Source organism: Crinia signifera, chromosome 2, assembly GCF_055691185.1.
Source record: "Crinia signifera chromosome 2, ASM5569118v1, whole genome shotgun sequence".
NCBI lineage: Eukaryota > Metazoa > Chordata > Amphibia > Anura > Myobatrachidae > Crinia > Crinia signifera.
In genome coordinates this window covers 267,133,721-267,160,023 of record NC_139218.1, presented here as the reverse complement: position 1 = coordinate 267,160,023, position 26,303 = coordinate 267,133,721, and the positions used below count along the sequence as shown (strand labels likewise).

The 26,303-nt window shown below is 43.9% G+C and overlaps 1 protein-coding gene across 4 annotated transcripts in view; it reads right to left on the bottom strand.

Moving 5' to 3' along the window:
* Positions 1-26,303, bottom strand: part of GABRA5 (gamma-aminobutyric acid type A receptor subunit alpha5) — a 176,535-nt gene that overhangs the window by 15,219 nt on the left and 135,013 nt on the right. For all 4 annotated transcript variants that reach the window (XM_083168577.1, XM_083168576.1, XM_083168578.1 and 1 more), the window contains exon 8: positions 26,104-26,256. In XM_083168577.1, the coding sequence (XP_083024703.1) occupies positions 26,104-26,256 (153 nt within the window). The remainder of the gene's footprint in view (positions 1-26,103; positions 26,257-26,303) is intronic.

The following is a 26,303-nucleotide window of genomic DNA, read 5'->3' as shown; positions in this document are numbered from 1 at the left end:
TGTTAAGGCCATTAGTCTCATTTTAGCCCCTGTCGGATATCCGTATATATAAATATCCTTTAGAACTTGGGTGGGTGGGTGAGGGTAGATTAGCATTAGTGTAGTTAGTATATTAAGGGTGGGTGGTATGGGAGGGGTAGGTTAGTTTTTTTTGGCACAATTAGCTAGCATGGAAGCTAAGGGCCACTAATTGACTTTCTCCTATAGGTTAGGGGTAGGTTTCTTTATGGGATCCAAGTACGCCTGAGTTGGGGGTGGGTTGTACAGGGTGGGGGGTTATGTGGTAGGTTTGCTTTGAGGGGTTATGGGGGTTTGTTTTGAAAGGGGATTCTTAGATAAAAAGTCAGTTAGACATTCATTCCTCAATAATATTGAAATCTATTCTTGTTCTATTGCAAGCTTTTTTGTATAACTTGATCCACCAACAATCTTTGTTTTATATTCTCCTGCTTATATATATCTCACTGTGCCCGATTGGCGCCTCGGGCATTTTGGTTCTTATCTCCTTGACGAGGGGATATTCCACAACTCCTGAATATAATCTATATCTCATTCCTGCTTGCAATACGCAGTTCATACTATGTACTGTAACATATCACCTATGTAAAGTATATCTAACGTAGTTTGTGGTTTATGTGTGTGCGGAAAATCAATAAAAATTATTGAATAAAAAAAAAAAAAAAAAAAAACTGAAAGTGGATAAATCAATGGGGCCAGATGGGATACATCCAAGGATACTAAAAGAGCTTAAAGGGGAGCTGGTAAAACCAATAACAGAATTATTCAACCAGTCACTAGCTACTGGAGTAATCCCAGAGGACTGGAAAACAGCGAATGTAGTCCCACTGCACAAAAGTGGAAGCAAGGAAGAGGTAAGCAACTATCGACCAGTGAGCCTTACATCAGTAGTAGGGAAATTGATGGAAACACTCTTAAAACAAAGAGTTGTAGAATATCTCAAAACCAGCAATTTACAGGATCCAAAATAGCATGGGTTTACTGGGGGAAGATCATGTCAAACAAATCTTATTGACTTTTTTGACTGGGTGACTAAAGTAATAGATCAAGGTGGGGCTGTAGATGTAGCTTATCTAGACTTTAGTAAAGCTTTTGACACTGTCCCACATCGCAGACTGTTAAATAAACTTGAAAGCTTGGGATTGGATTCTAAGATAGTTGAATGGATAAAAGCGTGGTTGCAGGACAGAAAACAGAGAGTTGTAGTAAACGGAGTACAGTCAAAGGAGGGAAAGGTTACAAGTGGAGTACCCCAGGGATCTGTACTTGGACCGGTGCTTTTTAATATCTTTATTGGTGATATTGCAAATGGAATTGAGGGTAAAATGTGCCTTTTTTGCAGATGACACAAAGGTATGCAACAGGGTAGACACAACAGGAGGGGTAAAACAAATGATTGAGGATCTAGGCAGATTAGAGAAATGGTCAAGAGAATGGCAACTACAGTTTAATGCCAAAAAATGCAAAATCATGCACTTGGGTCTCAGAAATCCAAAGACTCAATATAGTATAAATGGCACTATAATGGAAACTACTGAGGAAGAGAGGGATCTAGGTGTCACTATTTCAGGGGACTTAAAAGCAGGTAGGCAATGTAACAAAGCAATGAAGAAGGCAAGTCAGATGCTTGGTTGCATAGGGAGAGGTATCAGCAGTAGAAAGAAAGAAGTAATAATGCCACTGTATAGGTCATTGGCAGTGGCGTAACTATAAATTTTGCTCCCCCAAGCCAAAATATTTTTAGGCGCCCCCCCCCCCCCCCAATAATGCCCTATACACATTACCTCTGGTCCCTTCATACCACATGCCTCCCTGTGTCCCCCCCAGGTCCCTTCCTACCACATGCCTATATGTGCCCCCACCCGGTCCAGACTGTGACCACCTTGGTGTGACATGCCGGGCCTGGCTGCTAAAATGCTGCCCCTCTCCTCGCTGCACACTGCCCCCAGGAGCTGACGGTCTGACCGACAGTCCCCCCTCACCTCTGTGCAGCAGCCAGTGGCAAACGCATGTGTACTTTACTCTGCCGGAGACAATTTTATTCCATTCTGATATGCGTGCAGCCACGCTGGGGGATCAGATTCTTAGGAGGCGTAATGCATAGCAGCTCCCAGTGCCGTGAAATTACTGCTACCCTGTACCTTATACCCAGCAGCTGGCAGTCCCGCTGATGGTGCTTCCTGGTGCCCGCCGCTGCTTAGTGACTGTCGCTTGGCCCGCTCCCCGGGAGCCTCTCGTCCTGGTGAGCCACGGCGCAGGCTTGTGACAAGCCGACTGCTGGGAGTCTGTAGCAGCGGCATAGGCGTGCGCAGCACATTTTATTAGGGGGTGCACCGTCAAAGGGGTGTGCCTAGCACCACATATTGGGCATGTATAACACCGCCCATTGGGTGTGTTTAACAGCGCCAATCAGGCGTGTCTACCATCATCTATTGGTACTCGCTACAATATATAAAACGGCTTTCAGTATAATAATACATGCAAATAAAGTAAAAAACATAATATGGATGATATGTAGTGAAATCATAGGCGTGCGCAGACCATTTTCTTAGTGGGTGCACCAATGGAGGGAATTGGGAATCAATGCAAACTAAATAGAAGGTGACTTATTTATGTATATGCACTTCATCATGAATCATTCCCCCCCTCCCCACACACACACCAGAAACAGGGACAGTGCGCGCCTAAGGCGTGCTGCAAAAATTTACACTGTAATGTCCATTACACATAATACCACGTGTAGTAATGCTCATACACATACTGCCAAACATCATAATTGCCATCACACATAATGACACACACAGTAATGCCCATTACATATAATGTCACCCAACATAATGCTACACATAGTAATGCCCATTCCACATAATGCCACACACCGTAATGGCCATTACACATTATGCCAGAGCTTAACAAATGCCAATTACCTATTACTCCACACACAGTGATGACAATTACATACTATGGCCCATACCGTAATGCCTATTACATATTACGCTCACACCAGAATGCCAATTACATATTATGCAACACACTGTAATGCCCACTATATATTATACAACACACCATAATACCGATTATGTATTATGCCACACAACTGCGGCTTACCTACGTGCTCGTTGCTAGGAGTTTCATGCTTGATGCCAGGGATTTCTTGCTTGATGCCAATGGTTACATGCAGGTTGCCAGGGGTTACATCTGGTTGCCTGGGGGTTACATGCACATTGCCAGGGATTCCATGCTCCTTAACATGGGTTTCATGCTCCCTAGGAAGGGGGTGGTTAAATGCTTGTTGACAGGGGGAGTTTCATGCTCATTGCTAGGGTGCGTACTGCATGCAAGAGCTCCCAGAATCTGCAATTCTGGGTAGAGCTTGTCAGATGCCCCCTGGAGCCGCAGCCTCCTTCCCTTTTGTGCCGGTGGCCGGATGCTCCACACCGCACACTGAAACTACTTGACTTGACAGTATCAGCATCCGGTCAGTGGCCCCAAAGGGAAGGAGGCTGCAGCTGTAGTGATAAACCCCAAAGGTGTAATTCAGGCCTATGAGGTACAATAGAGATCTGTACAATATTGGGACATACTGTAATGAGGAACAATGGGGATCAGATTATCAGTGGAGCACAGAGGTGGGGAACAACAGGGATCAGAGTAGTAATGAAGCACAGTGGGGACCAATATTGATTGCTGTAGCATTTAGGCACAGTGGGGAACAATATGGATCTGAGTATCAGTTGCACACAGTGAGGGGACACTGGGGATCTGTGCAGCAGTGGGGGGACACTGGGGATCTGTGCAGCAGTGGGGGGACACTGGGGATCTGTGCAGCAGTGGGGGGACACTGGGGATCTGTGCAGCAGTAGGGGACACAGCAGGGAACACCAAGGATGGGAGAAGCAAGGGACACAGCGGGGAACACTAGAGATAGGAGAAGCAGTCGGCACAGCTGGAAAGGAAGGGAATAGCACTGGGCATAGTGGGGAACCCTGGGGATGGCAGCAGCACTGGGCACAGTGGGAACATTGGGGATAAGAGTAGCACTAGGAACAGCAGAGATATCAGAAGCACTGGGCACAGTGGGGATGGTAGTAGCAATGGGCACAGCCAGATGGCAGTAGCAATGGGCACAGTGGGGATGGCAGCAGCACTAGGCACAGTGGGAAAACTATATGACAGAGGCAATGGGCACAGTGGGGATGGCAGCAGCACTGGGCACAGCGGGATGACAGTAGCACTGGGCACAGTGGGGATCGGAGTAGACTAGGCACAGTGAGGATGGGAATGGGAGCAACACTGGGCACAATAGGGTTGTGTGGAGCATGGCTGGGAAAAACGGAGATGTATATGTAAGAGCAGGACAAAGCAGAGCCCTGTCAGTGAGTGGGCAGCGCGGTCACCTAGTGGCATGTACTGTACCTGGCAGCCGTGTCCGGGGAGGGGGGAACCCACTGCTATGTGCTGGTGACGGAGGAGGAGCGCGAGGCACCATTCACCGGTGACTGGATTCTGCTGCTGGGACTCGGAGACTGCAGTCATTGCCTTCCCGTTCCCTGCTGCGTTTGGCCGCGCTCCTCTGTCCATTCTTCTCCAATAGACAAGCGGCGCATCAAGCACCAATTCCAGCGTGGGTCTCATTGTTGCGCTACTGGAGACTCCCCTCCCCCATGTCGGCCCTGGCTGCAATCGTGCGGGGGTGCCCGTCATTAGGAGGTGCCTGTGCACCCCCGGCACCCCCCGTGCGCACGCCTATGAGCAGCGGCAGCACTCACACGCGGCTGACAGCTTGCCTTGTAGCGCTATTTGCCGTCGGGGCAGGAAGCGCTGCTGATTTGAAAAAACCAGCCGGACGCTGATTAGCTTAGAGAATTCAACCAGCGTCCGGCTGGTCTTTTCAAATCAGCTGCGCTTCCCGCCCCGACGGCACATAGCGCTACAAGGCAAGCTGTCCGCATCCTCGCTGCTGGCTGCTGCACATAAGTGAAGGGGGATAACTGCGGGCTGCGGCAGCCTAATGTCAGTGATGGGTGCCGCTGACACATGACTGGATACAGTGGCGGTAGCTATCCTGTGCCGGGCGCCCACCACAGACCCGCTCCCCCAAGCGGCTGCGGGGGCTGCCACACGATAGTTACGCCACTGGTCATTGGTACGACCTCACATAGAGTATTGTGTTCAGTTTTGGAGGCCATATCTCCAGAAGGATATAAATACATTAGAGACTGTACAAAGAAGAGCAACTAAAATGGTGCATGGCCTACATCACAAAACGTACCAGGAAAGACTAAAAGATCTTAATATGTATACTTTAGAGCAGAGAAGGGAAAGGGGGGACATGATAGAAACTTTCAAATATATCAAGGGCTTTAACAAGGTACAGGTGGGAGACATTCTTCACAGGAAGAGGAGCAACAGAACACGAGGACATGCACTGAAACTAGAGGGAGGAAGATTCAGGGGAAATGTGAGGAAGTATTTTTTCACAGAAAGAGTAGTAGATAAGTGGAATAGCCTCTCAACAGAGGTGGTAGACGCAAATACAGTAGTACAATTTAAACATGCTTGGGATAAGCATATTGATATCATTACATAAAAATAAGGATCAAATATGGTTTGAGGTAACATGTTTAAAAAAAGGGGCAGACTAGATGGGCTAAGTGGTTCTTATCTGCCGTCAAATTCTATGTTTCTATGTTTCTATGTTTCACTGTTCGATTTCGGCGAACAGTGAACATTGAATAGGGTGAATCAGATTTTCAGTGAAAAAGATTCGCCTCAAGGAGTGAAAACAACCTGATTCACTGGAAAAAACAGTGAAACGGGAGCTTTGAATACTGCCCAATGGGTGGTATGCATTTTTTATATTGCACCCAATTTCCCATCTAATTATGGAAGATCATAGGGTGATATTCAATTGATCTATATCTTTACATATATTGTGCTCATTATGGTCAGGTTTAGCAACTCATTTGCACATTTCAGCTCACCATCCCTGGGATGAAATGCTGGTGAAAAATAATTGAATACTGCCCAATGTGCCCGATTCAGCTTTGTTAGCAAAGCATAAAAGAATGCAAATGGGCAAAACCATTGTGCACTGCAGGTGGGGCAGATGTAACATGTGCAGAGAGAGTTAGATTTGGGTAGGGATGTTCAAACTGAAATCTAAGAGTATAAGAATAAAACAGTCTAATAGGGTATACACACGGGGCGCTTAGAATTTAAGCTCCAGCCATATCAGTGCATAGTCCGGCGTGTCACTGTTGCCTGACTAGATTTATACTGCATGCAATATAAATCTAGTTAGACCACCAGCGCTCTCATTATGAGAACACTGGTCTGCACACATGGCGGATGCATAACATGTGTGCAGCGATCTGTGCACTGTGCTAAGCTACATCACTAAGTACAGGGCTTCAGTTGTCCCGTGTACATACCACATGACATGTGTTGACTACATGCAAAAGCAGCCGTATTTACCCTGCACAGAAACATTACACTTGCCTAGAAACATGGCTTGTTCGAGACACAAAAGTACTGAATCTGGCCCAATGTGTGTGCAGTGTGCACATCACATGGTGCAATTTTGCCATTTTAAGACATCTCTAGCTGTACGCCAGTAGGTACCGCTGTATCCAAGCTGAACGTCACCTGAAATCCATACACTTTTTATATAGATTTGTTGAGAATTATTATACTGGTTATTAATATTGTTTTTATCATTATCGGCTCCTAGATATGTTATTTTTCAGAAGTAGGTCTGTTTAATATGAAAAAATGGTCATAGAAAAAAAACTGATAATTGTTGTTATCTGTCCTGCTAAAGCTTTGACTAGTACAGCAGCTTATGTAGTGGGAGCACAATGCATACAGTATGCGCTCAGTGGGGGCAGGCGAATGCACATGCCCATTGTAGTGAATAGCATAGCGGTAGCATGTGTATGCACACACCCTGCTATGCAACATGGTGTAAGTGGACACATTTGTATCTGATACTAGAGGTGTGTGATTTATGAAATTATTGGTCTACAGTATGTACAGCATGCATCTGCAATACCACACTATAGTTGAATATCTATGGGAGATGATTCTGGAAGCCGGCAGCCATGTTTTGCCGCATGTGTGTGTGTGTGTAATTCTACAGTTTTCAGAATGCTCCAGAGGCAGGAAGGAGAGTGACAGTAAGGGAGAGAGAGAGCTTGCCCTGGAATAGGGATGGTCATTGGTGTGTTTACCATTGATGGTTGCCATTGACAGTGAATTGGCAATTAGCTGCCAATGGTGGTTCTGTAACATCAGTGGCTGGAAACTTTCTGATTCTCCCTTATCAATGGCAAAAGTTTATACAATCAGCAAAAAAACATCAATGATATGAAATCTTTGATGACACATGGCCATCCCTACCAAGGAGAGGAAGAGGGAAAGCCTACAGAATTGACCAGCAAATAAGGCATATGTAAGATATATACTTACAAGCATACATTAGAAACAGACATCATAGACAGAGAAACAGGATGCTGTAAGCAAATTGGGGAACATCTACTATTTCACATACAATGTTGCTATGGGCAACCAATCAGAATCTATTTCTTATGTATTTAGCACCTTCTGAAAGATAATATAATAGCATCTGATTTGTTGCCCATAGCAACAGCCCAAATAGAACTCCCATCTTTGTAAACTTCCCCATTGAGTTATTAGCTGCAAACGACCACACTAAACATACAATACTATGAAGATGTCAAAAATATAAAAGGTTACTAACCAGCTCAGAACTTTGGTACCTTGTTCACCAGGCTGAATGCACATTAAACTTACTATAACACAAGTAACTTTTACAGTAAGAACTGCTTCATTTATACAGATCACAGTAAATGTGTGCACCATTCTCCAGAAGGGGTACCCAGTGTTCCACATTGTTTTTATTGCTGGGAATATCTATTGTATCTGTTGTCCTCTGTTTATGACAGCACATGGTATATTGGGTATTGTACACCTGAATGCTATTTCAACCAACCCAATAGTCTTCAAAAACCTGAGTGCCCCAGGGATCTAATTAAAACTGTATTTGTCAAGCCCTATAGTGACTTTACTATTCCATTGTACTGCTGGGAAAAACATGTGCCTCTCTTCCATGAGGTGGGTCCTATTGAGTCCAGCAAAATGTGATGCAGATGAGAATCACCACACAACTCTGTAGATCCACACTGCCCAAAGGTACCATCCACTTTGTCCTGTACGTTTGTTCCTTTACCACCAGAACGTGGGCCATCATATATGTACAGTATATGTCAATATAACCAAATTAGAATTATTATACTGGCTAACATACTCACTATGCCAGTAAGCTGGCAATTTTCAAATTCATTGTACTGTAGCTCTTATTTGTAAAATTGTTGGGGTGGGGGGGGGGCCTCAATTAAGTGTGAGCTTTGCTGCATATGGAAAAGCATAAACTATTCAATTAATCCGCATTTTTAAAATGTGGTAAACCATGGGTTTATGTGCACTGACCCATAGATTCCACAAAAAGGAGCAGATGTATGAAGCAGTGGAGAAGTCTGCCATTGGAGAAGTGTGCCATGGCAACTAATTAGCTTTGATGTAACATTTATCAAGTGTATTCTGTAAAATTATATGTGAGCGAGAAGGTTTATTCCGCACAGTCACATATGTTTTTGTCAGTCACCCTATTAATTCTAACTTCCAAAATAGAGGTATCGATATATAGGGAGGTGCTTCCCAGGAATTGGTATAAATGTACAAGCAATGAAAGAAAAAAGAATTCCTACAAGGGGCACACTGGGCTGACATATACAAGTTTCATCAGCATAGATTCATTATATTGTTTTAGGTGTCCCAAGAAAATGTTAAAACTTAACTTTTATTTATTCTACTGTTAAGAACTGCGAAATATTAAAATAGTGTGAAAAAAGTGCATTAAAGTGATCAAAAATTAAAATAGAGCTGTCCGTCTTCAATGTGTCTATGGTCTTTAGGTCAAGTGACTTGTTGGCTCAGTGGCTGTACCGCGAAAGAAGTAGGAATCAGTGATAATTATCCCTTCAATGGTGTGGAGTCTCTCAGGTTACTATGTGGTAGAGATTCTTTGTCACTGTGTGTATTGAATAGCAATAAGTCTCTATAGTGTAGTCGTCTGTCAGTCACTGGGTACCATATGACTGCTCAGTCCTTATAATATACTGTGGAGTGAATAAGATGTGATTATGGGTTAAATTCACCTTTTATAATAACACATTTCCTCAGTATATGGATAGATGTCCACCTGATGATGTCATCTGATAAATGTATAGCACCTTTAATTAGCAGTGTGAATGCCTGCAATTTCTCACTGAGAGTTATTTTGTATATACATGTGTGCCATTTATCAGAGTTAGGTGTTAGGAACTGAGAGAATGGTCCTTGTTTTATGATGACTGTTCTCTACACTCTTCTGAGAATCAGAATCAGAGAATCAGAATCAGAGCGCCCACATAGTAATATCCAACAGAGGATATTACTATGTGGGCGCTCTGATATACACTGTATCAATTTGATAATATAGGCCCTTATTCTGGTTGGTGCGGTCGAGCCGCATATGCGGCTCCGACCGCACCAGACGAATCCCCGCCCACCCTACGGATCGCCACGGCCGTCCGTACACGGACGGCTGCCGATCCGCATAAAAATGGTGGAGGCGTACGCCTCCACCATGGTGGGAGCTGCCCCCTGCATTCGATGGTCGTCGACCATCGAAGGCAGGTCCGCACGCCCCGGCAGCTCCCGCAAGCTGAGACCACACGGACAATCGTCCGTGTGGTAGCTTGTATGGGGGCTGAAAGCTGACATCCGGCGACGTCAGCTTTCCGCCCCCATGAGTTGCGTCATGCCCTCATTACCATGCGTACGCCCCGCGTTTGCATGGGAACGCCCATGAAACGCGGGGCGTACACATAGGGAAATGAGGGCATGAAGCCTCTCACGCCCCTATACGCCCCCTTTGCGGCGGACGAAATACGTCTGCGGCGAAGGGGGCTGCACAGGCGCAGATTGACCTCTGCGCATGTGCAGAGTAAAAACATCGGCGGTACGGCCGCACGCGGGCCGTACCGCTCGAATCTGAATAAGGGCCATAGAGAGGATACTTCCCTCCACCCTTTATTATACCTGATAGAAGACTCACAAACAATCTATCCTTCAGTGTATTATCAAACGGTGCAGCCACAGATTCTCAGAAGAGTGTAGAGAACAGTCATCATAAAACAAGGACCATTCTCTCAGTTCCTAACACCTAACTCTGATAAATGGCACACATGTATATACAAAATAACTCTCAGTGAGAAATTGCAGGCATTCACACTGCTAATTAAAGGTGCTATACATTTATCAGATGACATCATCAGGTGGACATCTATCCATATACTGAGGAAATGTGTTATTATAAAAGGTGAATTTAACCCATAATCACATCTAATTCACTCCACAGTATATTATAAGGACTGAGCAGTCATATGGTACCCAGTGACTGACAGACGACTACACTATAGAGACTTATTGCTATTCAATACACACAGTGACAAAGAATCTCTACCACATAGTAACCTGAGAGACTCCACACCATTGAAGGGATAATTATCACTGATTCCTACTTCTTTCGCGGTACAGCCACTGAGCCAACAAGTCACTTGACCTAAAGACCATAGACACATTGAAGACGGACAGCTCTATTTTAATTTTTTATCACTTTAATGCACTTTTTTTCACACTATTTTAATATTTCGCAGTTCTTAACAGTAGAATAAATAAAAGTTAAGTTTTAACATTTTCTTGGGACACCTAAAACAATATAATGAATCTATGCTGATGAAACTTGTATATGTCAGCTCAGTGTGCCCCTTGTAGGAATTCTTTTTTCTTTCGTTGCTTGTAAAATTATATGTAGCAGCTAATTGGATGGGACATTGCTTTCAATCAACTGCAGGGTAAACCCTGAACATAATTGAATTTCTTCCTTAGTGTGTATATGTGCCCTTTGATGGGCCAACTAAAATAAACTTTTCATAATCTTTATTCGAAATACTGGAGACATTATAGTTTGTCCATAGTTGTTGAAAATGTGTTTGCCTGTGCAGAGCCGGCCTTAGGCATAGGCAAACTAGGCAATTGCCTAGGGCATTTGGAATGCCTAGGGGCACCAGCAGTTTCTGCTGATTAAAATGATATGCAGCATGCCTATATTCTGTGTGTGAGGCTGTATCTGCATATGAAATACAGTAGTGTATTCATGGAAATCACTGTAACATAGCATTCCGTATGCAGTTTCTATTTAAAATATTGCGGGTAGCAGCACCAAAATGATGACTGCTATGATGAGGGTTGATGGTGCTGGGAAAGAGGAGCAGGGTCAGAGGCGGAACTAGTGGCGGTTCTAGGGGACACCAGCCAAAATCTTGCCTAGGGCATCATTAAGGCTAGGGCCGGCTCTGTGCCTGTGGTAAACAGTTTAAAACATTTGACATTGCTAAAAATAAAAGACCTGATATTGTGAAAACTAGAAGTGAGAAATACATTAAGAAATGACTGACCTCACACTAGATAACATAAAAGACATAAGGGAAGAGCAGATGCTGCTGCTGAATGTTAAAACTAATTAAAACAGAAACTTACATGAGAAAAAACAGACACAAATCAATAACCTGGAAATGGGTATAGTTGAAAAGGTGGTGATCAACACCCTCTACTAACCTAACCTAAATCAATAACCTGTGGGGCATATGTCAAGGTGTAAGCATAAGTTTTTCACTATTATTTTTTAAAAATTACTAGTTTATACCTTACCATCCCAGTGGACATAGAGGGAGAATAAAATAGTATGCATGGGGACACAATACACTTATCCAGTGTCCATGTCAACATATATCTACATAGACACCAAAAACCGTGAAAAACACGTATCAACCTTTTCCTGTGTTGACCATGTTTATGTCGGCATTTTGGTTGTGTTGACTTTCTGTCAATTTCAATCTAGTGTATATCGACTATTCGTAGGTGTTGTCCTATTCACTGTGAAACACTAGTGGTCAACCTATTTACAGTCGACCTAAACACAGTCCACCATTTACAGTATACCATAACCAATTGACAGTCCAGTTGTGCAAAAGGGGATATATCTCTCAGAAATTGAGTCAGCCAATGGAGGTAATGTAAAAAGTTGGAAAAGTGGATTGAAAGGCTCAACGCGTTTTCCAGGATGTTATACTCTTGCTTCCACACTTGCTCCTGAGGAAGCCGGAGTATAACATCCGGGGAAACGTGTTGAGCCTTTTCCAACTTTTTACATTACCTCCATTGGCTGACTCAATTTCTGAGAGATTTATTCTCTTTTCCACAACTGGACCATGCATATGGGATGTTTGCCTTGGTTCCTAATTAACCAGCTTACAAGTGGGATCTACAACAACAAAGGAGTCCTGAACTTTTCACCACAACACATCAAGGGACCTATGGGAGACACGCGTTGCTAAGGTGGAAACATTCATCCGCCAATTTTACTCCCAGATTCCTCCCAGCCATCACATCACTAAGGAATGGTGATATAATTCCAAACTTTACACAGTTGGAGTGCAATACTTGCTTGAACTTGATCATGCAGCAAATACAGCTCAAGTTTATAGCTTGAAGTGAATGAGAGTTCACTTTTATTCTTTAATTATTTTTTTTTATTTTTATATGTCAATATTATTATTATTAACTCCACATTAGGCCAGTGTCATATGTATAATGCGCAGGACTCCCAGTGCTCAGACTCTAATGCTCCAGGGCTCAGACTCTAATGCTCTGTGCACTAGAGCAGTGCTGTGGCGGTGGCTGGGAGAGAGGAGGGGTCTTGAATGGAGGAGGCTGCACGCGGGCCTCCTCCTCTCTTAAAGCGCCTCTGGTTAGGACCTTGATGGGAATTGAACTCAAGACCTCAATGCCGTGAGACAGCAATGCTAACCATTGGCCCAACTGTGCTGGCATTATTATATCCTATTCAATCCTCTGTTAGACAAATACAATATGACAGATATCAAAATCTAACTAAAGAAAATGAATGAAAAGGCAGCACATTTGTTCAAAATCAGGTGTATGACATCAGACACTTTCATCTAACTTACCGTAAATGTGCACTTCCTTTTATTCCTAATAGTTTTCCTAATACTTTTTATACAGTATTTCTAGCTTTGCTCTGATAGCCGTCCTTTTATGTAATCAATATGCTGTTGCACAGTAGTTTGGCAGACACCGGGAGTTACCCAATGTAATGGCCACAGGACAGCAGGTCAGCACACATGGTAATGGCCGCAGGTTTTAGGTCAGTAACAAGGAGATATGCAATTTTTCTCCAAGGCATCAAAGGGATAATGTTATGTGCAGTTAATACTTATTTTGTAATTAAAATATTTTTAAATCAAGAAAGAAAAAGTGATTACAGTAGAAAAGAAAAATACCATATTAATTATTTTTTTTTACCAGGTAAAATACATTGCAAGTCATCTGTTGTTATTATATAGCTATTAAACCGAACACAGATTATACAATTTGTATTTCATTCTATAGTTGTCAGTTGGATTTAGTTGATGTTAGTAATGGCTACCACATATCTGATTCATGGACATCAAAGTCTCAGTCCAAATGTACAAATGCATAAATTACCATCAAATATACTAAAAGGACCAATTTAATGAATGCTGATATCTCTGAAACCCAAATATTTATATGGAAGAGAAAGCATCCCTCTTGTCCACTGAACACACTTTCTGTTCTCTTTCTCTGTGGTAATTAAGCTTTGAAGTAGCAATGTAACTAGTGTACTGTGTAGCCAGACCAAAGAAAGCTTTATCTAAATATAAGCATATAAGCTGCTTTAACAGCTCCTTTTTAGTGCACATCCGATGTCACCGGTTAAAAATATTTTCTTTCTAAGTGTATAATTCCTTGCAAATGTGAGCTAATCCGAAGCAACGTAGCCTATTTCAGGAGCCCATTATCTCTCCATCACTGGGTTATATTGCTGTCCCCCAAACCATGCAGGTGAATCTATTATTGTAAATGTATATACAAAATGGTTTAGAAATCGATTTTAATTTTTTTTTTAAAACAGCTTATTGCAATTGTGCAAGCTCTTTTCTCCATATTATATAGGGCTTACCATTAAACACAAGGCATATACAGATCTCATGGATATCTGCTGTAAATTGCGCTCGCCACCTATTTTATTCTCCCTCTATGGGGGTTGTGGACCCCCACGAGGGAACATTCGGGATTCCGACGTCGGGGTAATGACTGTCGGAATCCCGACTGTCGGTGAGTCGTCCGGCACCCAATCTGTTATCCTTGACTTGTATACAATATATTTTTTTTATCTGCAATGAATTGATGAAAAACTATTTTTAAACAGAAATCGGTGTTTCTAGAGTCCTATTTTTGTTAAACATTGCATATTGTAGTGCAGGGGTTCTCAAACTTGATCCTTAGGACCCCCACACAGTTCATGTTTTCCAGGTCACCTTGCAGGTGCATTCATTACCCATTGACACATTTATTTCACTTGTGATTCTGTGAGACCTGCAAAACATGCACTGTGTGGGGTCCTGAGGACCGAGTTTGAGAACCTGTGCTGTATTATCTAATGCATCATGCATGTATAAAAACATGGTGTGCTACACTGGTCCCAGTTGCCTAATAGAATATTTATCAAACTGATAGGCTGGGGATCTGAAGCAAGCTGGATAATGCATAATGTCCTCTATCTCTCCCTATGGCCCAGACAACAGGAAGTAACTCTTAAGAAAGCTTAGCGAAAAAAGCAATTTCAACCAGGAACATCTGATCTCTATGGCATAATGTTTGTTTCATGGTGGGCAATTAGTTTTTTACGTAGATAAGACACTGTGCAATGTAGTGAATTAAGTAGAGTCCCATATGACAATAAAAGCAGAACTAAAGAATTACATGAAAAATTAACAAGTTTGAGTTAATGTAAGTATATATATATTTTAACATACTCTATAAGATCTGCACAATATTGCATTGTACAGTCATTACCACTGACAAATATTGTATTCTGTCTTATTGTTTTTTTTTTTCTGCAAATGCAAGTAAATGTATTTTAACCACTTCCCTGGTACTCCTGAGAATTTTCCGGGGTTTGCTCCAGTGCACAGACTGGCAAACCCGGAAAATTCTAGGGGCTGCCACTGCCTGCGCAACCCCTTGCCGGGCAGCGCCGCTGATCTGAGCGCTGAGATCATTGCCACAATCAGCTGCGGCGGCTTCCCAGCTCCTGCTGCCCGGCCCTGCCTCCCTCCCCCCTGCTGTGAGCGGCATGATCTTGTAACGTCACACATAGCCGGGCTGCCGGGGGCAGGGCCGGACAGCGGCTATTACAAAGATCAGCACCGCCATCCGGACCCGGGGACACAGTGGTGTTTTTTTTTAGGGAGTGCTCCCCAGAAAAAACTCACACAGTGGGGAGCACTCCCTAAAAACAAACACCAATGAAGGGGTTAAGAAGGATATTATTTTTTTTATTGTTCTCAAGCAATACAATGTGCAAACGTTGATGATGTGAAAGTCAACATGCTGATTCCCCACATGTTGTGTGCAGTCTTCTCTTTCATGCTTCTGTAGCACTGCAGTGTCTAAAGTTTTACACTTAAGGTGAGTACACACGGGTGCAATTTCATGTAAAATCGCTGGGAATATGCCAGTGATTTGGAGCGCAGCTGGCGATAAATCGCCAGCTGCCTGCTCCCGTGTGCACTGCCTAATGGTCACAGGAGCATGCTCCTGCGACCAGCGGCTTTCCCCGGCGATCGCTGTGCCGGGATGGCCATACACACAGCAGGATGCATCAATACATATTTTGACATATTTTTCCTCACAATTCTCCCCCCCACCCCCCACCACCAAATCTCCTTTCTCTCATCTCAAAGGATGAGTAGCTTAACTATGAGCTTGTTTATTTACCATGTAGAACACAGTAAGCTACTCAGCATAGGGTTTAATACAGTATGTATACAATACAGAAGCATACAGTATAACAGATCCATTCAGGAGTAGGCTAGGCTGGTGAGTGATACAACACCTGCACCTAAATTTAGAGGTGTCAGTAGAATGTATAGTAACATCCAGTGTGTATATATGGACATTTCGTCGGGAGACATTCACAATTCCTATAGAAAACAGAGAAGACATACATCCGCAGTAGTGCATAAGGTCAGAGGTCATACACATGACACCAGAACACCCCCCTCACTACGTGGACTTTGTGGCATCACCAGCAGCGGAAACGAGGAGACTAGAGATGGGTCGTTCGCGAACGAACCGGATCTTTTGAACGGATCCCATTCAGGGACGAGTGAGCCGCCGATCCCAAAAAAGGTGATCCGTTTCAGTTTCGTTTTCCATTACAATGCATTTTCCTGATCTCAGTGCTGCCACCTGTGGCAGCTGAGATGTACTACCTCTGGAGACTGAGTACAGTGCTGTGACTACAAGTGATAGAAAGATTAACTGCTGCTGCCAGGGATGGATATCGATGGTTGCCATCGATGGCGATTCTGCACCCAGCCATCAATCAGTGTTTTTACTTGGTCATGTATATTCCCTTTTTTTTTTTAAAGCGAGTCGAGGATCCGTCTAAAAGATCCGTATCTTTTCACTGAGAGATCCTTCGGGTCCCGGCTCAGCTTAATGATCTGTTTTGACCATCTCTAGAGGAGACAGTGCAGAGAGGACTTAGAGGGAGATTCAGACCCACACCTAGGCCGGGATGTATCAATATTCGCGGGTGTAAGGTGCAGTTACCTTTTATTTTTCGTGATGATTTTGCGGCCGTTTTGCGGGTCTGTCCGCATTATGTATTAATTTTTTAAATATGCAAATGTGGCCTCCTCCGGATAGTTTTCGGGGTTTTTTTCTTTATGCGCAATGAAGTCTAGTTTTCATATCATGCACAGATCTGTTTTTCAGCTGTGCGGGAGTTTGCCTTCTTTCCGATCGGCTTCTGGCTGCTGCTGGTGAGCACTGCTAGTTGCTTCCTTCACAGGGACTAGGGGCAGCAGACATTAGAGGAACTTTACAAACACACAGCCAGCATAGCGCGCTATATAGCATGATTGCCTGAGTGATGCAGGCCAGGCATGCTATACATAGCGCTATATAGCGTTATGCTGGCTGTGTATATATATGGGTGATGTGTTTGTGAAGTTCCTCTAATGCCTGCTGGCCAATAGTCCCTGCCGCTGATGCTTATGGTAATGTTTTTTTTTTCTTTGGACTGTGGCACAACACTGTAATAGCCTGCAATACTGGGCGAATATTTCCAAGGCCTAGCTGAGCACTGCGAATGTTAATACATTACACAGCGCGTCAGCTTACATAGAAATCAATGACAGTAACTATCGCGCCGGAACAACCCGGCGGAGTTTTTTTTCTAACAGCAATGCGAATATGCGCATGTGCAAATCCCCGGAGTGAACGCCTTAGGCGAGAGTTTGCTCTAGGAGGGGCGGGCAGAAGATGGGCTTGGAGCAAAAGTATTAGAACACTTTCCCCATTGAATTTCAGCTCCCCGTCTGCAACCTTCATCTGGGACAAGCAAACAGCTTATAGAAATAGTTGCAGGATTTCAGCGCAGGATGGCCTTGAGTATGCATACTGCGATCCGTACACATGCGCAGTGTATCAATAATCGTCCACCAAATTCGGTATCTGTGGTATCATAGACATGTGCAGGTCTCTAGAAGCATGGCGCCCCGCTGTGTTCCTGGGAACAAATCTCTCCCATACATGCACCGGTCTTCAAAAACATGGGTCTCATGATGTTTGCGGAGACAAATCTGTACCAAACCTGCACAAATCACCTGGAAAATGGCCATTGTGACATTTTCTACTGCAGCAGCAGTGCTGACATGGGACTCTGAAGAGGTAAGTGATTAAATATGGGTTATCTGTAAGTAATTCACATTGGGTCCCCTATGATACAGACCACTAATCTATTCTTTTTACTGTCTTCTACTGGCATTTTTTAAGCAGTTACAGCTACTATTGGTACTCAAAGATCAGATACAGATATAAACAGGCATGCAAATAATAAGAATAGTACTGGTAAGATTCCTGTTTTGCGGTATACAAATCTCTGTCTTATTTCATCAAATACAATTGCAGGGATTTTGTGTAATGAAACTAAGGATCAGCTAGTAAAATCAGAATGATTTCATGTAGTAAAGTTGTATTTGTCAGGAAATGAACTGAGCCTCTGCTGTAATCCATTGAACAAAAGTATTACAGTGTCTGTCAAGGCGACATACGTCAATGCCTAATAAGTGACTGGCTTGGACATCTCTGATGTCCTTCTATTTTTAGAACAGAGATCATTTAAAAACCAAAGGGAAAGCAAATGTTAAACACAACCCTTATCTCTATGATACTATCTACCTCTATGATTTACAATCTATTAGGTGCTGCACATTTTTTTTTTGCATTTTTTGCTTCTAATAGGGTTGGTGCAACTTGGTAAAGAGGGCTGATGCAAGGAATGTCATATGTGTGCTCTAAATTAATTGTATTCGCTATTTAAAACTGTATCTGTCATACAATATGTTTCTAAACATATTTTTGTATCTTATAGTTATGTTAGCATGTTAGGAAGCATTATACTCCAGAAGCCGCACCCTGGGGTCACCTGGCAAGGTGTGAGAGTAAAATGACGGCTCCTGCTCAGAGACAGAAGTCAAGTGCTGCACTGTAAATTTCCATGCAGAACCCAGCTCCTGCAACAGTGTAAGAATCAGTGGAGTCAGCCCGCATCTTTGGCACACCACGGCGTGCCGAACCAAACTTGAAGCCTTGCCACAATGCCACACTTGCACTAGTTTGGATATATATGCCCACACTGAGTATACAGCAGGGACGTGCAGTCAGGGGAGGCAGGGGAGGCAGTGCTTCCCCTGTCAATTTGTTTTAAAATAATACAAAGAATATACCTATGACACATGTTCTGTGTCATAAGTATTTTCTTTATATTATTTTACTAGTTTGAATGATTTAACCTAGTTTGGGAGGCACGATAAGCGTGCCTCCCAAACAGAACTGCAAGGGGACGAAGCGGGGGGCGGGGCTTGGGGCAGGGCTAAGCAGTGGTCTGAAAAATCCATTAAAAATAACACTAAAAGCAGCACTTCTAGAAGTGCCTAATTGACAGGGGCTGCTGTGATTGGACAGCAGATCCAGCTGCTGTCCAATCACAGCAGCCCCTGTCATCTAAGCCGACAGTGCCGCGTTTGCTCCCTATGCTGTGACCTGTGCCACTGCCGGCTCCCGAGTCCCGGTTCCCTGCCTGTGTGGCTGCTGCTCCCCTCTCCCCTGCCCAGTGAGTATAATTTTTTTTTGGGGGGGGGTACAGCGGGCGGGGACGTAGGTTTGCGGCAGTGGACGGGTGCTGGCTGCTGCTAGAGGAGGGGGGCAGCGGGTGTCGGCGGCAGCCAGGGGGGGGTGCGGTGCGGTGGTGGCTGTGACAGTGCCTCTCCGTTCACAGCCACCACCGCACGTCACTGGTATACAGAGTCGGGCGCCCTTGTTTTAAGAGCATCATACACATGCATTTTAAAATGGTTTTAACTATGTGACCCTGTTTAAAAAAAAAAGAATGTGTCTTTTTTTTTGCAGTTCTGCAAATAGTTTCTGTTATACTGGGCAGTGTGTTACTTTTTGAAACAAAGAAGCTTTACATTTAGCAATTGCATACTTTTAAAACCACACATACTGTAAATGTGCAGTTTATATTCCAAACTACACTTTGATACATTTTAAATAATAATGAATTTAGGTAGGGCCGGTGCAAGCCACTCCACGGGGGGGTGTTTGATGAGGCGAGTGCATCCGCATTGTGCTCCACGGGGGGGGTGTTGTGATGCAGCTGCCTCTGCCGCATCGCTGCACACGGGGGGGAGTGGCTTGTGATACGGCGAGGGCAGCCGCGTTGCTCCCCGAGGGGTGGCGGGTGATGCGGGCCGGCGACTCAACCCACGGGGGATTGGGGAGAAGGACGGATGGGTGGGTATGCAGCGCTCCATGGGGGGGGGGGGTTAGTTGCCACTCACCTCTATCCACCTGCTCCCTCCTGCCGCCGGCCGTGGCGCCGGCCATGAATTTAGGCCTAAAATGTGCACTACAGTCAGAATGAGCTTGTATCTGTCTATACAAGCTGAAAGTAAAGGTCCAAACACACTGGGTGACTTTGTATGCTGACTGATGATGGGGAAAATTATTGGGCTGAAAAACACACTGAGCATTTTTCACCCATTTTAGAGATTTTCCTGGGAGTGGACAACTTTCAACAGCAGGACGTTATGGAAAGCCATCCACTCCGTCGCTTCATCTGTTGGTAATACTGGGCCAGCGATGATGCAGGACCGCGCATATGCACTCACCGCTCATCACTGCCCCATACACACTGGGTGGCTTTCAAGCTGAAAGCAGCTCAAACGAGTAAACTGAGCTGCTTTCAGCTTAAAGTCGCCCAGTGTGTATGGGCCTTAACTCTCTCTGCACGTTACATTTTTTATTTATTTGTAACACTACAGTTTCATATTTTTCTCTTTACTTTCTGTTTCATATAGTTGCAGTTCAGTTAATCCCTTTTTAATTTAAAAACAGTCAATAAATAAAACTGAAACATACAATGTATATGATTGTTGTACATACATTCATAGATACATACGTACACGGTGGTGTAACAATAGCACCGCAGCCCCCGCGGTCGCGGGAAGGCGCTGTGTAAGTGTGGGCACCGGGGGGGCTGCAGGGCATTTTAATGCCTCCCCCATCCCCAGCAGCTTTACCTCTATTCGCTGCAGTGGTCCCGGCTCCCCTCCTGGCTTCATTCTGATGCTTTGGTGATGGACCTTCATAAAATGTCCGCCCCCATATAGCAGACAGTTCTCTTAAACTGTATGGGGGTGGACATTTTGTGATGGTCCATTTTTTTATAGCATCAGAATGAAGCCAGGAGGGGAGCCGGGACCACTGCAGCGAATACAGGTAAATCTGCAGAGGTTGGAGGGGCAGGGGCGGCCAAGGGGGGAGGAGGAGGTGGAGGGGGTGGGCGCCGCTTTATGATCGGCGGGGGGGGGCTTAAATTATAGTTACGCCACTGTACGTACATTGTATATGATTACATTTTACACACAAAATCAATTCACCCAAAAATTACCCCATATTTTATTAAAGTATGTAAAACAATAATAATATCAAAACTGTGCAGTTTTGGGGGCACAGAATATGTACAGTATAATTACAACTGCATCCGCTAGGAGGTTTCTAGCAGTTATATGTTGTGCAGTGGTGTCACACAGGGGTTGCAAGGGGTGTGTGCTGCACCCGGGTGTCACACACTGAGGGGTGACAAAATAATGCCAGCTCCTGCTGGATGATTAACGTTGAGTTACGAGCAGCCCTCGGCTCCTGTCAATGTGTAGGAGCCAGCACAAGTGTCTGGGGACAGCTTGCCTCTCTGAAACCTGTGAAGTGATGAAAACGAGGGTGGGGCTGTGAAGCCACACCCCATTCCTACATTACCACTTTTTACATTTGCAGGTGCAAGCTATCAGCTCACACACAGGTGCTTAATTCGCACCTTGTGTCAGAGTTTAAGGACCCAACTGATGTTGTATCACCAAAAAAAAAATCAATAACTTGGAATACATATACACCTGGAATATATATATATATATATATATAACTTCAAACAGGGGTCCGGCACTCCACTAAACCAGAAAGACAGCTACCACGGTGCCTGCCACATAAACTAAATAAGTCCAGGTGTACCCAGCGGTACAGGGGCGGCACTCAGTGGAATTTTCAAATAGCCATAAAAAACTGCAGACCACTCCACAGTTCAGGTGCTGAACTGTGCACCTGAACTGTGGAGTGGTCTGCAGTTTTTTATGGCTATTTGATCTTTCCCGACAGCTGTGAACATGGCCCGTTTTTGTTTTGTTCAACAGCTTATCGCCAGGCAGGACTCAATGTTCCGCCTGCTGATCGGTGAAAAGGGGGCGTTTCCGCATAAACAGCTGTGTATTGTCGAGATTCAGCTGTGATAGCGAAAAGGGGGTGTGTCTGTGTAAACAGCCGTGGATTGTCGAGATTCGGCCATGATCGTGACAATTCATGGCCGTAATCGACAAGGTTGAGCCCATTCTGTCGATCTTCCTCTTCAATGCTGTCGGGCAAGACAGCATTGAATAGATGCCCGCCGCCATTTACTCTTTCAGAAATAGCAGCAGGAATTGAATACCCCCCTAAAAATTAAAAAAAAAAGTGAAGTTGCCCATAGAAACCAATCAGATACTGACTATCATTTCTCTATAACATCCTACAAAATGATAGACAGAATCTGTAGTTGCTATGGACAACATCTATCATTTTTAGAAGCTTTAGTAAATTTACCCCTTAAGTTGGCCAAACACTAGGGTGACTTCTCCCTTTGAGAAGTCCCCCGTAATCCCCCTTGAGCAGCCTGGGAACTTCCCGGGCAGCAGGATTGCATGGAATATATTGTATGCGGCCCTCAGCATAGATCTGTAATCCGTAAAATAAACAAGAGATGATGGATAGTTAAAGAAGAGATGATGGATAGTTAAAAGGAAAATATACTGGGTTACATAAGAAATAAATATCGAGGCCAAACAAGATATCAGTGTTTTAGCATGGTGATCACTTGGAATAATACTGTAGATGCATGTGTAGATCAAAGACCAGTGGCGGCTCCTACCTTATAGTAGGAGGGGGCTGCCACTGGCCACGATGTCGACACCCCATCGCCACCTCCTACTCCTGGCCAGTCCCCGCGGCAACTGCGGTCCCAGCGCATGTGCGGTTAGTGCTGACCCCTCGCCGACCCTGCTGACCCGGCAGTGCGGTGTGTAGCCCATACGCTACAATGGGCTATCGCCATCTCAGAATGGCGGTAGCCCAGGGATGTGATGCGCTGCTGCCCAATGTTGATACATCAGATAGCTTTGCATCCCCCATAGAAACCTAGGGGGAGGCGGCCAGCAGCGTTGCAGGAGGGATCGGAGATTCCAGCAGCGGTCCCTCCTGATATATTTGAGGGATACTTAATATTTGCATTAACCCCCAAATACGGGTGTTTATGGGGATTTAGCCGCAAATATAGAATGATAATTGGGCCCCAAAGGCACTCACCTGTGGCAGAGCCAGATTAACATTCGAGCGAATAGAGCTGCAGCTCCCAGCTTCCACATAAAATAGGTCCATGATCATGACTTCATGATTATTGCCAAACACCAGCTGGCCACATGGATGGCCATAAAAAAATGTATTAAAATAGAATTTCCTATTTTCCACACAGTTATGCAATATTTGTACTTTTATACTGTATATTTAAGGAGTCACTGGGAAAGGTAGTGTATGGTTTCTACATGCCTATATGGCAATGACCTCACCTCCCCTACTTCTCATAATAGACCCTTGACCATTTTTGAGCTTGAGCCCAAGAGGCCCGTAATCCAGCCCCGACATGTGGGAGAACTATTGGGAGCTGGCACTGCCACAATATTTCTTCTAAGTAGAGATTTTATGTACAGACAAATTGCTACAGTAATGATTCTAAATAATAACTGAGATTTTTCTCATTAATCATATTTGATAGTTTTAAACTATGGGCCTTATTCTAGTTCACTCTTTCTGACAAAATCTTTCTTAGATGGACAAAACCATGTGCACTGCAGGGGAACAGATGAAACTTCTGCAGAGAGAATTAGATTTGGGTGGGGTTTTACTTCAAAGTGAGATCTATATTGCAGTGTAAAAATAAAGCAGTCAGTATTTACCCTGCACAGAAACAAAATAACTCACCCAAATCTAATTCTCTCTGCACATTTCACATCTGTCCCCCTGCAGTGCACATGGTTTTGTCCATCTAAGAAGGATTTTGTCAGAAAGAGCGAACTAGAATAAAGCCCTATGTGACAATAAAGCTATGTCCATTGTAACATTATTAAAATATATTTTCCGCAATGGTCAATATTATTTTCATGGCCATGAAATTATAATAATACTGAGAAATCTAAAGGTAATTTAATTTCCCCCTAGATTTGTTGCTTTTATTGCAAGTACAGTAATCACATATTTATGACAATCATTTTCAAGGTGACAAAGACCTTTGTGTGTACAACTTGTACCTTTCAACCTCCTCAAAATGAGGAATATAAATACATTGTGTTTGCATAAGCTTTACAATTCCTTCCAAAGGGAGGGTATAATTCATCCTTGTCCCTGTTCACCCCTTGAAATAATATAAATAAGTGTCACACAGCTACCATATTGGAAACTTTTCACATTTGTACTGGATCCATACTTGCCTACCTGACCCTCTCCATGCGGGAGAAAATGCTCTGTTCCTGGGCTTCCCTGGTAACGTATGATTACCATCACCTGTGGTGAGCTAGGTAAAGGTGTTTCACCACAGGTGATGGCAATCCTACATTACCAGGGAAGTCCAGGAACAGAGCATTTTCTCCCGCATGGAGAGGGTCAGGTAGGCAAGTATGACTGGATCCACTTCCAAATCACATTTACATACTGTAGCGTCCACCGCCCTGTAGAATTCTGGGCACATCTGAATGGAAACTATAATATATTTATATATTTGCCACTTTAAGATGCATTAAAAGTAACCAGGTGGCTGATAGACAATGTCTAGGTCAATAGTCAGCAGGTCGACTTCATATGATTGATAAATGAGCCCCATTGAGACCTATGTTAAAAAGGTTTTTTAGTTGAATAGAAAAGTTGTGGTTTTTTTACCCGTTCTAAGCAATTTTCAGCCAACTGGCGACTTAAGGTGGCCATACACATGCAGATTTATCTTCAGATCTGAGTGGTTGGAACAAAAACATGGTTATGGATGAGAGCAAATGACAGTTGACCATTTCCTTGGAAATGCTGAAAAACTGACAAACTGTCACTCATCCATAACCATGTTTTTGTTCCAACCAGCCAGATCTGAAGATAAATCTTACTAGTGTATGGGCACCTTAATTGAATCAGGTGTGGTATAGGTCACAGACAATGTCTACTTTGAAAGTCAATAGTCAAACTCTAAAAAGTGGACATGCACATGGTTGACATTGGAAAAAAGTCAACATAGAAAAGGTCAAAATAAGTCAGAAACTTTTTTCAGTGTTAATGTCAACAACTAGGGTGGTCAATCCTGGGATTAACAGGATCCTGGGACTTGTAAACTCCAATCCCGGGATTTTTTATATTACACTGCGCACGCACCCGCTCAAGCGATGCCTGGCTATTTCTGACCTTGGTGTGCGGATCTGCGCAGTGTGACAGTCAGAGGTCACGCTACACAGGCTACGCCACTACCATCTGCCTGCTTCCGGCGTCACCCCGCAATCGGCCACCCTGGCACTTTTAGCTGCACCCCTACCCCCAGCGTTGCACATGCAAGTAGATGTGCAGCGCGACTGCTTGGGTTGGGGGGGGGGGGGGGCAGAGGCATTTTTATTAAATTAGGAAGGTGAATCCCGGGATCTCGAGAATCCCAGGATTGAGTATCACTAGTTTTTGCTATTGAAAAAAATGCCCCAGGATTGGAATATCTAGTCAACAGCTATGCATGTGTACCCTCAATTAGTGTACCGTGTCCCCTCGCTACGCCCGCCATGTTTCAAGGCAATTGGAGGATACATGGATGGTAATGTGTGAAATAAGTCAGAACATGAAAAATAACATCCCTCAACACTGTCGGCCATTTTATGTGTTGACCAAAGCCATATCGTCCATTTGTTTGTGTCAACCATTTCGCCATATGTATGTCGACTTACAGTACTGTCAGCCATCCGGATACGAAATCAATCGTATAAAATAACACCACTTTGCTAGATGCTACTGCCCGCCTAGCATGCGCCTAAAATAAAAACTTTTCAGGATGTACTAAACTAGTCTGCAAAGTGTGTAGTGTACCAGACTGCAGCAGCCACATGGTGACTTATGACTACTTACCAAACACTGTCCGAGCTGGGACTGATTCACGGTTTAACCAGAATGACACTTGGGACAGGATGACTGTCATTATACAAGGCAGGTATGTTTGGATTACAAAATAGCCGATTTTCCTTTTTAAATGAAAATGTGCGGTCATCACAGTATATTCACCTAGGAAGGAAAAGACAAATAAATAAGACATGCTATTATTACATACA